This window comes from Pezoporus occidentalis, unplaced genomic scaffold, assembly GCF_034315485.1.
Source record: "Pezoporus occidentalis ecotype Australia unplaced genomic scaffold, CSIRO_AGI_Poc_V1 ctg24, whole genome shotgun sequence".
NCBI lineage: Eukaryota > Metazoa > Chordata > Aves > Psittaciformes > Psittacidae > Pezoporus > Pezoporus occidentalis.
In genome coordinates, this window is record NW_026914285.1 from 6,684,487 (window position 1) to 6,698,590 (window position 14,104).

General features: G+C 42.7%; 1 protein-coding gene across 12 annotated transcripts in view; it reads right to left on the reverse strand.

The window, feature by feature from the left end:
- TIAM1 (TIAM Rac1 associated GEF 1) overlaps window positions 1–14,104 on the reverse strand; it is a 193,021-nt gene that overhangs the window by 24,479 nt on the left and 154,438 nt on the right. For 10 of the 12 annotated variants that reach the window (XR_009965520.1, XM_062622185.1, XM_062622179.1 and 7 more), the window contains 3 exons: window positions 13,558–13,644; window positions 10,002–10,226; window positions 30–136 (listed from right to left, as the gene is read on the reverse strand). Coding sequence is in view for 11 of the 12 variants with exons in the window: in XM_062622185.1 (XP_062478169.1) it covers window positions 30–136; window positions 10,002–10,226; window positions 13,558–13,644 (419 nt within the window). In the remaining variant the exon portion in view is untranslated. The remainder of the gene's footprint in view (window positions 1–29; window positions 137–10,001; window positions 10,227–13,557; window positions 13,645–14,104) is intronic. The other 2 variants (XM_062622187.1, XM_062622177.1) reach the window with 1 other exon arrangement.

Consider the following 14,104-nt stretch of genomic DNA (forward strand, 5'->3'; position numbering starts at 1 on the left):
CTTGTCATGTGAAAATGAAACTTTCTCACCTTGCCCATCTTATCGGCCTCATCAGATGACTCTAAGTCTTGTGCTTCTGCTTCCTCTGGAGCTGTCTCAACAGAGCTGTCCGCGTCTCCGGAGTACGAGTGCCCTGCTGAAATTGAGATGCCTGTGAAAACACAACCATAATTTCCAGAAATTCAAAAAGCTGGGTGCAGAAGACATGGAGTTCCCATGGAGTGCCGGGCACCATCCTGCACATAAGTACATGCTAAAAAGATGTTATGCCAGAGGCACCCAATGAACTCAAAAGACTACCTCAGTTTACAGCTGGGGCCAGGTTTAACTACAGGTGTAAAAATAAACGGGTTATGACCACACATACTATTTAGTTAGTAACCATGAAAGCCGATTCAGAGATAAGGCTAAAATGCCACACTGAAATTCTTACACTTAGTATTAATTTCTTGGCTGGCAGTAATTGCCTGCCTTTATACTTCAGTGGTTTCAAATGGAAACTGCAGCATGTGAACAGGCAGGCCGTGCCAGGAAGCAAGTCTTGGGACAGCCCTTTCTCTAAGTTGAATGTGATGAATTTAAAACTGCTTGCATTTTTAGCCTAACACACCCACTACCGAGTTTCTATGTTGATATTTAAGGCAATGAACCCTGGTTTAGCAGGTTTTAGGAGTCTGTTACATTAACTGAAAACTAAATTTCATTTCTGTCATTGTGTGGCAGCAACTATGCACTCCTATACCTGAGCAGTCTTTTGGAGACTATGTTGTTGACACAGCTAATAACTCCTTTGCTTATTGTAAGTGAATGATGAATTACCTGCAAGTGACAAAAGAAAGAAGTAAACCCAGTGTGAGAGCTCTGTGCACAAATAACTTTTGGGGGGATCTAATTCTCTGACTCAAATACCTGTTAGAAGCAGTATTACTATACCTTAGCCAGTCTTTACAGAAAAGCCCACCTGCATCCTGCCACACGAATAGGACAATGAATGTCCCACCAGGGATTACACCTTTTATTTCATTCCATTTATTCTTCAGGTAATGCAGAAAAGCCTAACCAATGGTCAGAAGCACTGAACATAATTCTTGTCTGTATTGGTAGCATGTAGCATTTAAACATTTTGGTGGGAAATTGACCCTTTTCTGTAGCAGAATAGATTGTTTTTAAAACAAATGCTTTTTTTTGTTTGCTAGCCCTGCAACTAAAAGCAACCCAACAGCACCCAGTGGTCCAGCAGCCATCCCCTCCCATTCACTACTAGGCTGAAACACTGACATTTTAGAAAGATTAACAGTGATTTAGTACATCAGATGAAGTACCATTTCTATGATAGTCCCATGCTGGCTCTGATGTTACTTGCTATTTTTCAATTAAACCTTTCAATTTAGGTAAATCATGTCTATTTGTCTATAAGGAGCATTTGGCTAGATAGATAGCAATACTGTGAGTGAAAAGACCACAGTGATGATAACACACATCTGTTACACTGATATATTTCAGTTAAACACTGTGTGGTTTGGCCAAAAGGGCTATAATAGCATGGATGGCCTTTTAAATTCAGGTAAAATGGCAAGCTATTTTAAAATTAGGACATTTTGAAAAAACAAACCCTGATTACACACATCTAGTGTATTTTTTTGTATTTATACTGTAATGAAATACATTTCATGATACAGAAATGACAGTCTCTAAGAAATATGTTTCCTAAGTGGGTAAGAAAAATTCTGCTTTTCTCAGTCCCTTCACTGCAACTCAAAAGCCACAGCTCTTCTTTCAAAGAGTTTCATGCTAATGCACAATGTTACATCCTAGATGTAAGATTCTTTGCCTCAGGACTGAGAGCACAGATCCAGGTCTGGGTGCCTCAGTACCCAACTTGCAGCTGCTGTTCTTGCAAGCTTTCAGCTACCAAATACAAATTGCACAGTTGTGGAAATACTGGACAATATTTCCACTTTGTTAAGTCCAGAAATAATTTGGAAAAATTGGAATTCAAATATCTAGAAATAAATTCAGATCATATTCTGCATACCGGGGTGGAGCTAAACTGGACATCAAATGAAACTACTTTAAGGGTAGTTCATATCTGAGATTTGGAAGACATGCTTCTCTTCTGAAAAGATAGGGTTTACCTTTAAGGGAGATGGACCTGTGGGGGTGGTTTGGCAACACAGAATCTATTTGAAAAAGTGTTTTTTTCTGTAAGGAATTAGGTTTTCTGAGCCTTTCCCAGATTTTAACAACTCAGACTACCATCATTCTGGTTTCTCTATTAATGTGTGAAGAATTCTTAAAACCCTTAAGCTATCCATTAAAAACAAGGAAAAAAAAAGTATGTGCTATGTGTCATAATTTGTTTTGGGCAGTATGTGTTTTTTCACTGCAATTAATTCCCCATTATTAGTGGTGTGAAATACAGCTGTTTCACACCCAGGCCAAGGCAAATAATGTTTGTTTGGGGGTTTTGGCTTTTGCTTTTAAGCTACCACTTTTCCTGTATATTAAAACACCACTTAATCTGTTTCCTGCAGTATAAACGCTTTGCCCAGTAGACAGCAATCTTTCACTTATGCCTTAATGAGTAGTCACAGCACATGTGCTCAGGGTATTTCTAATGTCTTAAGCTGCCAAAGCCAGTGTTGACTTTAGCAGGTTTATCTGCTGATTGTTAAACTCAGGCTCTCAGTTCAATAACGCTGCATGTTCCTGCCTTTTAATACCTTCCACTTACCATCCCATTTCTGTCAGGTTCATTACATCATTTTATTTTTGTCCTGTAAATCTTTATTTAGTTCTGCAAGGAGCCCTGAGGACAATGTGCTCATTTCCTTCTGCAGCACCTGAGTGCTGCCCAGCCACTACCATTTGCTAGGGAGGATAACACATGGGCTTCGCTTGACATTAAGGAATTACAAAGGGAAATCCAAAGAGCAGCAGGAAAAGGGGGTCAAATCCATGTGGCCACCAGCACAGATGGAGGTCACACAAGCTCCCAGGTTGCCTCAGCAGTGTAATATACGTGACATTATGACTAATGTCCATTAAATGACCCTCTACTTATTGCAAGAACTAACAAAATAAAAGGAAGCCTTATATCACTAGAGCAAAGGTGCTCGGTCTTAAAGGCCTGGAGAATCACGTAAAGCTTAAGCACTGTGCCAATACTTGGCTAAAATTTTCTACAGCTGCTGCTTTCAATTTGTAGAGTTGTTGTCGCTCAAGATTTTAAGGAGACTTCAGCAATATCTGGTGCTACTTTTAAAGCCCACTTCTGGGTGCCAGATTCTTTTTTTCTTTAATGCAGTGGAAATAAATACTGCTAGCCAAGGCCTGTCAGCTGTGGTGCAAAGCTCAGAAGTGTGCATCCTACTAACTCAAAAAGCAACATACAAATCAGAGAACCCTGCCTCGCTGCCTTATTCCCCAGTATGTGGAATGGGCAATACTAAATTCTGTCCTCTCAGTGACAGCATCAGGGAAGTGCTGGCAAGGTCGCCCATCTGCCAGCATGTTATACACTGTTGGCCAGAAGCTCCTACAGGCTTCAGTGGTTGAAAGCTTTGGTTTGTAACTTCAAGGTGCCTCAACATCCTAAGCAGATTGGTTTACACATCTTGGCGCACTACACAACACCTTGCTGTGTGACTGAGGCAGCGCTTTGTGACTCCTGCAGCCAGCCAGTGTCAGGGACTGAGGAGTTCAGCCCAGTGTCCTTTCCTGCCTGCCTGCCACCGCTTGCTGCCTGCAAACGGTGCACTGTGCTTTCCTGTACTTCCTTTACCAATGAAAGTCAGCAATACTGAAAGTCAAATATAGCAATTGCTTAACCAATTTCAGTGGAAAATAAGGAGTGACCCCCGTCTGAGCTGAAACCACAGGAGAAATATGGACCAGCAGAAGGTGACTACCCCAGCTGAATCCCAACCAAGACACTGGGGTGTCTGTGCTCCCTCAAGAAGTGCTGCTGGTGGTCAAATGCTGTCAGGAGCTCATGTTTGACTGTAGCCTTAAAAGAAAAGAATATCACTTACTTGGGCAGTTCAGCAGCAACTTCCTGAAACAGAAAGTGTCATTTTTAAATGCTGCTGGGGAACGACCCCATGATGACAATAGAGTACCTTTCAGAAGAGACTCTGCCATTAAACAGAACAATTTTAATAGATACTGCTAAGAAACTGTCTCTCAGATTAAATTTTTATTTGAGAAAAAATTTTGCCTATAAATCCACAATAAAAAAGGTAAGTATGCATTTTTTTTCTTTTTTAGAAGAATTCTGGTTAGCTTTGAAACACTAAACCATGAAAGAAGGAAACATCTCTTTTACACTGGGGTATTCTGTCCCAATGGGAAGTCCCACAGAGTTGATAAGTTCTCTGAGCACCTGTAGAACTGAGCTACAACTATCACAGTTTCAGCCAAGTAAGTTATCAAAGAACAGTATAGGAGCAAACTGAGAAACTCTGCCTTTCCTGGAGAGCTACAGAACAAGCCCTGTAAATCTCTTCTACTTTTGAGAGAACTCTGTTGCTTCTCTTTGTATTTCAGCTAGGTAATAAATTGCACAAATATATAAAAATCTAGGGGGAAATGCAGATTCAATGACACTTTCCCTGTACAAACTGTACTGCAGCCACTTTTCATCCTGCCCAGGTCGACTGCCTAGTCAGACATTTGTAATATGCTTGAGTAGCACCTTTGGAATAAACATGAGTTTTCACGAATGTAGAAATGAAGCATGTGCTCAGGGACCTTGGAAACCAGGGACACTGTGATCAGAAAAAAAAACAGGCTTTTCTTCTGCAAGTGCTGTGCTGCAGGCTTGGGTTTGTGAAGCCGGCAGGGGGAGCAGCAACACAGCAAGAGTATGAAGATGGGCGGCTAACATGCAGAGGGTCAGAAATTTAAAGCCACAATGCAAAAACTGGCGTCCTAATAGCCCCCTTGCTTATTTCAACAACAGATCTGTCAGTCTTTGGAAAAGGCAGGAAGTATAGAATCGTGGAATGGCTTGGGTTGGAAAGGACCTTAAGATCATCTAGTTCCAACCTCCCTGCCATGGGCAGGGACACCTCACACTAGACCATGTTGCCCAAGGCTCTGTCCAACCTGGCCTTGAACATTGCCAGGGATGGAGCATTTACCACTTCTTTGGGCAGCCTGTGCCAGCGCCTCACCACCCCCACAGTAAAGAATTTCTTCCTTGTGTCTAACCTAATCTTCCTTATATCTAACCTAATGAGAGCTCTGAACACAATTCTGATTGAAGCAACATCCTTGAACTTTGTCTTTGAAGCTCTTAGAAATAGATTTTGTGAACAACAGTTCTGCATGTCTCTAATTAAATGCAATATCCCTAGATTGCTGCTGGAGTATATGCCCCTGGAATTGTTAAATCAAGCACTGAATGATAACAATATCTTTGAACATGCTACAAAAAGCATGAAATTAGTCATCTGCCTCAGGAAAATAACCCTAAAGAAATTAAGGTTACAGTAAGTCTCAGCTTCTTCTGAAATCCAAATTCCTTAGCCTTAGGGGACCTGTGACAGGATGAGGATAGAATGAAAAATAGTGGCCATTCTTATAATACAATGAAAGTTTGTTTCCATTTTATACCATAGTCTTGAGACTCCAGCCTCTGGTTCTCCTGGTTTCTGAATAGGCTCCTCAAAACCACCTAACTGCTTCATATCTGGGGGGGTTAATACAGCTATTCAAAATAGAGGCATACTTTATACATTTTTTATACATTCTTCAGAGTGATTTATAGGGCTCGCAGTTACCCGTGAAGAGTTAGCTCTTGCACTAAAGGTCTGCAAACTACAGGAGCATGCAAAGCCTGAATCTCCGAAACTCTACCCCAGAGTAAAAAAAAAAGGTAGTGAATTGTGGGGAAACCACAGACAAATATGGACAGTACTTCCATTCCCAAATTCCCTTCTAATAACAAAGCATCTTCTTTATGATTTTTGAGACATGTAACACTGTGTTTCCAGCTTTCAGCCTTTCATTCCCTGGACTGAGTGGAGCAGAATGGGGAGAATAAACACTCCTCATGGGGAAAGGAGACAGCTCTCGCTGATCCTTCTAGGCAATAAGGAAAACATGCTGCAAGGCTCTAGACAGAATGAGAGCTAGTCCTCGACCAGATTTATGCAGACTGTGTTAGCAGGAGAGAAGACTGAAAGCTAGGAAAACAATAATAGATGAAAGAAACAAAACTTGTGGCTCTGCGAGCTTGATGTAGCATTAATTCCTAAGGGAAAGTATGTATCATACCCAAGATGCTATTTTTTCACATCAGTTAGAGATATAAAATCCAAGGTCATTTCAAGAATAACCTTTTAAATAAACACAATGAAGTAACTACTGCCACAGACCTGATTTGCAGCTCTAGCCCCTACCTCAGTATATATAAGGTACTTCCAGATAATAAAACAGCTGTAAGAGACATTGTGCTTAATGGGAGCACTGGCAGTCACTTCAGGGAGGTCGACTCCCAGAAACACAGCCCCTCTTTGCTCCTGGAAAACCTCCCACTGAATAATAAGGCATAAAAAAAAGCTTCCTTAAGAAAAATGTAACACAACATCTTTCTGTTGAAAACACAGAATATGAATTCATCGCACAAAAAACCTACCCTTTGCTGCCTTCACAGCCAATGATGAATTGCTAGTGAAGAAGATAATGATAGGGCATCAGCATGATCAGTCAAACAGACCCTGAATTTATGGAGAATGGATGTGCCCACAGGTGATTTATACCTGCTGGCATTCTGGCCCAGCAATGTTTCATTATGCTGAAAGGAGGGCCACGCTACTTCAGAACTAAGGAAAAAAGCTGCATGCTATAAATAAAGCATACAACAGGAATCACTGAGCTGATTTGCCTAGCCAGCCAAACTGCCAGTAATCAGCAAGGACACAAATAAATGGGTCAGTGGGTATTTCATACTTGACTGCTCTCTACAAGAAGCTGTAGAGCTGAAATCAAAAATCTAAGATACAGTCACAATGTCCCAAATAAAAGCACATGCCTTTTTTCAAAATTCCATGTGCATCCCAATTTAGGTAACAAATCCCTGAAAAAAGCACAGGGCCAGAAAAAAGGGTTCAGTAAAACACCTAAACAGAGAGAAATTGATGGGGAATATCAAAACAGCTGCCTCCTAAATGCACACTTGGGTGCATATCCTTGTTTTCACTCCAGCCCCAGGCTAAGTCATCCCAAATTAGAGCATCAGCATTGTTTAGCTTTAAATACCATCTTAACGTCATTCTTCAGAGGCATATTTCCTATAGCAACTACAGGCACTTCCATAAGCTCACAGACACCTGCACATCTGCTGATGAGCTACTGTGTTGCTTCTGTTGGCTAAAGGAGTATTCCTTCCCCTTTGAGGAGGAATGAAGGCGATTCCCACCTCAATGTTTGCTAAGGTTCGAAGGAAAGCAAATGCCAAGAGAGCTCTAGCTTCCGTGTTGCCTGTCACCTGAGAGAGTGAAGGAGGTGACTACAGCCCACCACGGGGAAGCTGTTCTGAAATTTGAATGGAAAAGGGAGCCCCAAAGCTTAGCCCCAGTCCTGGGGATTTAAATCATGGGGATTTTATTTCTTTATTTAAGAAGGAGGCACTTTGGCCCACCACACAGTTCACATGCTCTCTGCAGCACATGGAAGAACAAGCAGCCGTTCCACACCACTGTGATAACCACAAAAACTCAGCTCTGGAGAAGCTAACAAAGGAGGCTAGACATGACTTGAGTTGAGAGCAGCACAAAGGAAGTTGTGTCTACAAAGCAGCAGAGGCAGGAGGTCTGATTTTGCCATGACATATCTATCAGGCACATCCTATACCTTCATTTCACATGAGGTACACAGGTTTGTTACTGGACGCTGTTAAAAGGCAAATGCTATGCTCTTCGGATACATTTTGCAAACTGTGCACTATCTTACCTTCAGCAAGGAAAAGGACCCCTTGAAGACCATGAAAATACTGATGCAGAGAACTGACAGTGGCAGAGAAACTGCTTGTTGAGACCAGCTGTTGAGACCCTGTGTTACAAAATGTGACTGCTCTGCCTTAGAGATTACTATTTTTCCTAAATACAAAAGTCCCCGTTCCCAATTCTTTGCACCCAGGGCAGACATGCACTTCAGTGAGAAGTTAGAGTACAAGGACTCAGCACTCAGGGTTTCAGCAAACAAGCACAGGCAAGGACGAAAGGATGGATCCACAAAGAGCTGGTGTTAAATAGGAAATGGGGGCATCTTGTGGCCAGCTATAAAAATGTACAAGATGAGCTTGACTTTTCAGCACAAAAGCCTAACTAGGAAAAGTTCAATGAAAATTAAAAGGGGGAAAGTGCTTCTGAAAATGTTCCATTTCAACTGCCTTTGGGGGTTTATCCCGCATCTTACATGAGGTTGCTTTTATCAGTCCCCACAAAGGTATTTGCAGTTAGCTGGTTTTAAGCTTTCTTGTTTACACTATTCCACTTGTTATGAATATCACACTCCCCAAAGTCAGGCTAGGAGTCCGGCTTTCCCTTTCCTTACTACATGTTCCCATCACATGAACAGTGGCATTTTGCTACATCACTTTCAGTAAACATTTTAAGCAAAACAAGAGCAGCATCCAGATATGTTGAAAGGCAGGCTGTACCTCCCTGACCCTCTGCAGGCAGACATGAGTCAGCTTGGTCCTGAGCCCAAGCCAACTGTCTTTCACTATGGTTCATTTACTCCAGCTCAGCATCATGCTGATCACACTGCTCCTGGGTTAGCTCCAGTTTGCACCCAGTCTCATCCCAGAAGCCCCTACACTGAGTGATTGCAGCAGAGAGACATGGCCTGGGAGAAGGCTGACTTTAACACCAGTGAAATGGATTAACAGCCCTGCACCTAGTCCAGCTTTTTATTCCAAATACGCAAAACAAAACCATCTCATAGTTGCCAAAACCAATAATTTTGACATTTCTGAAACCTTTACTCTGGGGAGAAAATAAAGTATTTTGACATATTCAAATGCCATTTACTTTTGACTGACAGTCAAAATTTACCTTAGCTCAGAATACTTCCGATTATCTAGAAACTATTTCTTTTCAGCCATTCCATTAATAGTTCTTGCATTTTAAATTATTTAGAAAAAAAACAAAGCAAGCCAGTATGTCCAGTATCCTCTTCTGTTTTCAAGTACAGGGCAGCATTTAGAAGCTGACAAGTAAGACCTGAGTAAGCAGGCAAGTAAGAGGAGACATGGTATAGAATCTTTCCTATCTTACAGAGGTAATGACTACCAACCACCAAGGTGACATCCTGCTCTTCTGCAGCCATTTCTCTTATCCCAGCACAGGTGCTTGTCCTCAGCTGGTTTAGGAAGCTAAACTAGTGGGAAACAATTCCTGTTTGCTAAGGATTAATTTTCTGCCAGTTCAGTTCTCTGAACAAGGCAGCACAGTGGACAGGAATGCCCCTTGCCACCAGAGTGTGCTGTGGGACCAGTTAGGTTCGGCTGTAATGTCAGTCCCTACCTTTAGGTGTTTTGCACTGTCCTTGTGAGTTATTTATGCGTGTCAGCAAACACAAAGTTAGCCTGTGCTCCTGGCTAATTCCAGAGACGATGATGGCTTATTCCTTCCTCCTTCCCTGCCAAACATATATCCTGTGGGCAAATCCAGAGGTAAAGGCACCTCCTGAGCAGTTCAGAAGTAAGCAATTAGTTCCACGACTTGCTGTAGGCACAACTAGGTGGTGTGACATGCATTTGGTGATGACACACATTTCACAGCCTAACCCTGTAAGTAGTCATCCTTCACTGCTATCGCAGATTACACCTTCCACCTTCCAGAGCTTCTGTGTATTATCTGCCCAGTGCATTCAGACTGTAATCCCGCTTACTTACACCATGGAAGTTATACACAGGGATCAGTGGGATTACACCAGCACATTGTAAACGTGTATCCTCCTCCTGGTAATTTCTACAGTGAACCCAATACCTTGGTTGCTCCCAGCAAATGCCAGTGTGCTGTCACTCAAGTCAGATGGGTTTTCCAAGCGACGTGGTGGTGGCTGCGTTAGTTTCTGCCCCTCCTCTATCTCAGGATAGGTGTGCACGGTAAGACACAGTGAAGTCTGAACAAGGACATCTTTCAGCAAAGCTGAGTCCAGATCCTCAGCAGCTTTCTTGTTAATCTCCACAATTTCATCGCCAGCTTTCAGGCCTGCAATATGGAAAGGAACAGGTAAGTCTTGCACAGTAAGGTTTCCCTTACCTGCAGATATCAAGGAGCTCAGCCAGGCATTTATGAAGTACCAGACAGTGTCACATCTAGCCATAAAGTAAACATTAGTGCCTACAAATTATATGGAAATTTGATAGACTTTTGCGAGATCTGCTGTCAGGCTGATACTCTAGTATCACCCCCAATAGCTCGGTGCCCAGGAAATCCCTCACAACATGCCAGCAGCAAGATATCCCCTTTTTCGTTTCAATATATAAATATTTACTGAAGGACAGAGTAAGGCTTCTTAAGGTGATGCACACAGAACAGGGAAAGGATGGAGTAGCTCAGACAGGGTGTATGGTGTAGGACGTCAGATAGCCTCCTCTCTGGCCCTGCCTGAATCATGTCCTAGCACACAGATCTTCAAAAGGCATATTTTAGCGCTTGGTAAGTTAGTTGTTGTATTTTTTCCAGTGTGATTTCAGGAGTTATTTATAGCACCAGTGCTCAAGGGAAAAGGGGATCTGCAGAGGAAACAGCTGACTCCCACTTGCTTCAGGGGCAACACTGCCATGCTGAGAGGTGACATGCAGCCCTCTGAGGTACCACAGGAAACCTGACCTCAGACAGCTGGGCCTGCTCTCCAACTAACAACAGCAAGCTGGGCCAGGGTTTATCCCAAATAACCTTTAGGGCTAGGCAGGCAGCAGTGCGCCAGGGCACATCGGTGCCGACAGCCACAGTCACTAGAGTGGCTGCTGCAGCTCTTGTCTCCACTTGAGGGTGATGCTGGTAGTACCTGACATGCATACCCCCAGGAGCACCTCCTGTGGCACCTCCGATGAGAACATTATCTGCAGTGGACACCAACCCACCTACAGGAATGGCATACCCGTCACTGTCTGGCATTTACAGAGATGAAGGCTGGAATTTACAGGATTGAAAGAGCTGATCTGTGTGGGTGACCTGTCCTGCTGCCATGCAGGCCTTTGGCTGGGCAATCATGCGAAGGATGAGTCTTGCCATCTTTAAAGCCTGGATGAAAGGCCTCACTTGATGGATCTGAGCTACAAACAGAGCTCAGCTATATCCTCCAGGAAACAGATTATCTATCCTCAGGTTGGACAGGGCTTTGAGCAACCTGGTCTAGTGGAAGGTGTCCCTGACTGTAGAAGGGGGGTTGGAACTAGATGGTCTTTAAGGTCCCTTCCAACCCAAGCCATTCTATGATTCTAGAAAGAACTGTGGAATAGAGCAGGCTTAAGAGCCTCATTCTTCTTTAGGTAAATTGAGATCTTTCTTAAATGCATGTAATTGTGCCCATAAACTGTAGTGTGGCATGCTGTTCCAGAGAGAATAATATGAACTAGATAGAATGACTACAAAGTAAATGGACTGTAAAATCATATTTGAAACAAGGACAAAAAAAGGCAAGTCAAGCATTTCACATTGTTTCATTTATTCTACTTAGTGATGCCGTGTCATAATAGTATACATACATTAGTATGTAATGTATGTAGTATACATACATTAATATGCCTGAAACCATAAACATCATATCTGGGGCTTCATTTACTCTTTGTAATCCCCGGTTTGAATCATTTGGGATAAAGCATTGTGTCTATCTCATACAATCAAGCCCCTCAAATTCCAACAATGGTCTAGCTAATGCAGACCAACAGAAAAAATAAAAAGACAAATAATGAAAAATATTAGGAGAAAATATAATCAAAGTTTTCTAATTGGACAAAAAAAAATGAGAATTAAATACTATAACTCATCTGATTAGACTTACAATAGGACATGCAGTCAAAAGCAAACATGCGTGTAAGTAATAGGAGGATGAGAATTTTCCTCCCTGCTTTTTGCTATCTCTGGCTATCTTGTCACAATATTCTTCCAAGTACTGTTCATATAGAAGTGGCTTTTCATATCAGTTATGAAGAGTAACGTATCACTGAAAGCATGTTTTAGCATTTCAGCCCTACAGGAGGCAGTCTGTGTTCACATATTCATTTAAACTGTTGCTCAGACATTAACTAAAAGCATAACAAGGAAACCCTGCTGAAACCCCCTTAGCTTCACCATCTCATTCTCTCTGCTCCCCACAGAAACATATAAGGTTTTATTTCCTTATGTCAGGCTGTCAGAAAGCTGTCCCCCCAGGGCCCATTCAGGGCTTTTTGCAGAGCATCCATTCTGTCTGCCAGGGAATCATATGGGGCTGAAGTAGGTGAGGAGGGCCAGGAAAGAGAAATATGGTCTTTTCAGGCTTAACAGAAATACACAGCAGCCTCCAGAACCACCCACACGGTTTTCCTAAGTTAGGGTTAGAGACTACAGCTGTGTGAAACCCCGGGCTCCCTGCAGTCAGAACTGTTTCTCCATCCCCTGCCCCTGCTTCTTTCTTCCCAATTTCTAGCTGTGCAGTCTGTCCCTCCACTGTGCCACTTCTGCCTCTCATTTCACTGCAACCCAAACTCCATTTGCTAGTGGGTCAGAAAACCAGCCATGTATTTCTGCCATGGCAGTTTTCTATCAGGACAGTGAGCTGAATTGGCTCAGCAGAGTGCCAAAATCAGCACAAGACAAAGGGCTCAAGCAGTTTGGGGGATACCAGCTCCCATTCCTTTCAGCAACAGCTAACTGTTGAATAAGCTCTGCAAGACACGTAGCCACTCGCCAAGAAAACTCTGAAGGTGTTTCTGAGGACTCTGTGTACATTGGTTATAAAGGTTATGAAGAGATGAGAGTCTTCTCACACTTCACACTCCCCATGTTATACTTCAAAATCTAGATAGGTTTCAGCTGTCCAGCTGTCTGACCAGCACATCTCATGACTGCACAAGCAGCAGTACTGCCACATCAGAAAGCGCAATGAATGGGAAAAGCAGTAAGGGCACAGCAGTGTCAGGGTTGACCTCAGCTTGGGTAAGCTGCAGTTAAACCATATCCTGTTCTGCCTTGGGACGAGCTCAGCAGCCTCGTTATCTCTGCCAGAGAGAACACTATGATGACCTCCACTGTACCCATTTATCTTGCAGCGAGTGACTTGAGAGGGCCCCTGCTCCCCTGCCTAGCTGCAAGGGACATGCTGACCTTCCTACATAAGTAGCAATTCAAAATTAGGAGGTTAACTATATAGCACAGCTGATCCCAACAGCAGAACAGCCCTGTATTTGGTACCTAAGGTTGCTCCCGAAAGACCCTGGTTCCTTTTGGACTGGCACCCTGGTTTAGTGTGTTTGGAAAGCTCCTATCTCAACAAGCTCATGGTCTATATCAGAATTAAACAAACAGTAACAAAACCATTTATAAAGTATTTTACCTTTCTTGAAAGCTAAGCCTGTCTCTTTGACACTGTTCACATACAGCCGACGAGTCCCTTCTTCTTCCACAGAGGACAGAGAGAAACCTAAGGAGATACCCAGCAAAATGGTTAGAAAAAGCCAATTACTTCCAGTGTGTCCTAACAACTGCACACACTACAGGTAAAGCTGTGCTGTCCCCACACTGAGCAGTTAGGAATTACTCCTTTCTCCTTTCCCTTGAACCTTTACAAAGGTAAAGTTACAAAATGAAAGTGGCTTTAACAAAAAATTTGAACTGAATTTCTTAGTTTATATATATGTCATCTACGGCTTTATTTGAGGATATCACAGCTGAAAAACATTGGAACAGACTTCAACTTTTCTTGCCACAAAAGGTCACTTCAAAAAGTTTTGCTGTTGGCAGACAAAAGCTGCACAGAGTGTGGGTTTTGACCCAAACCAACAAAAGCCAGGAAGTGAAGAGCTATGGCTGACATGACATCCTGAACTCAGACAAGGCATAACAGCTCCTGCTAAAGCAGAATGACAACTTTTACTTTTGCA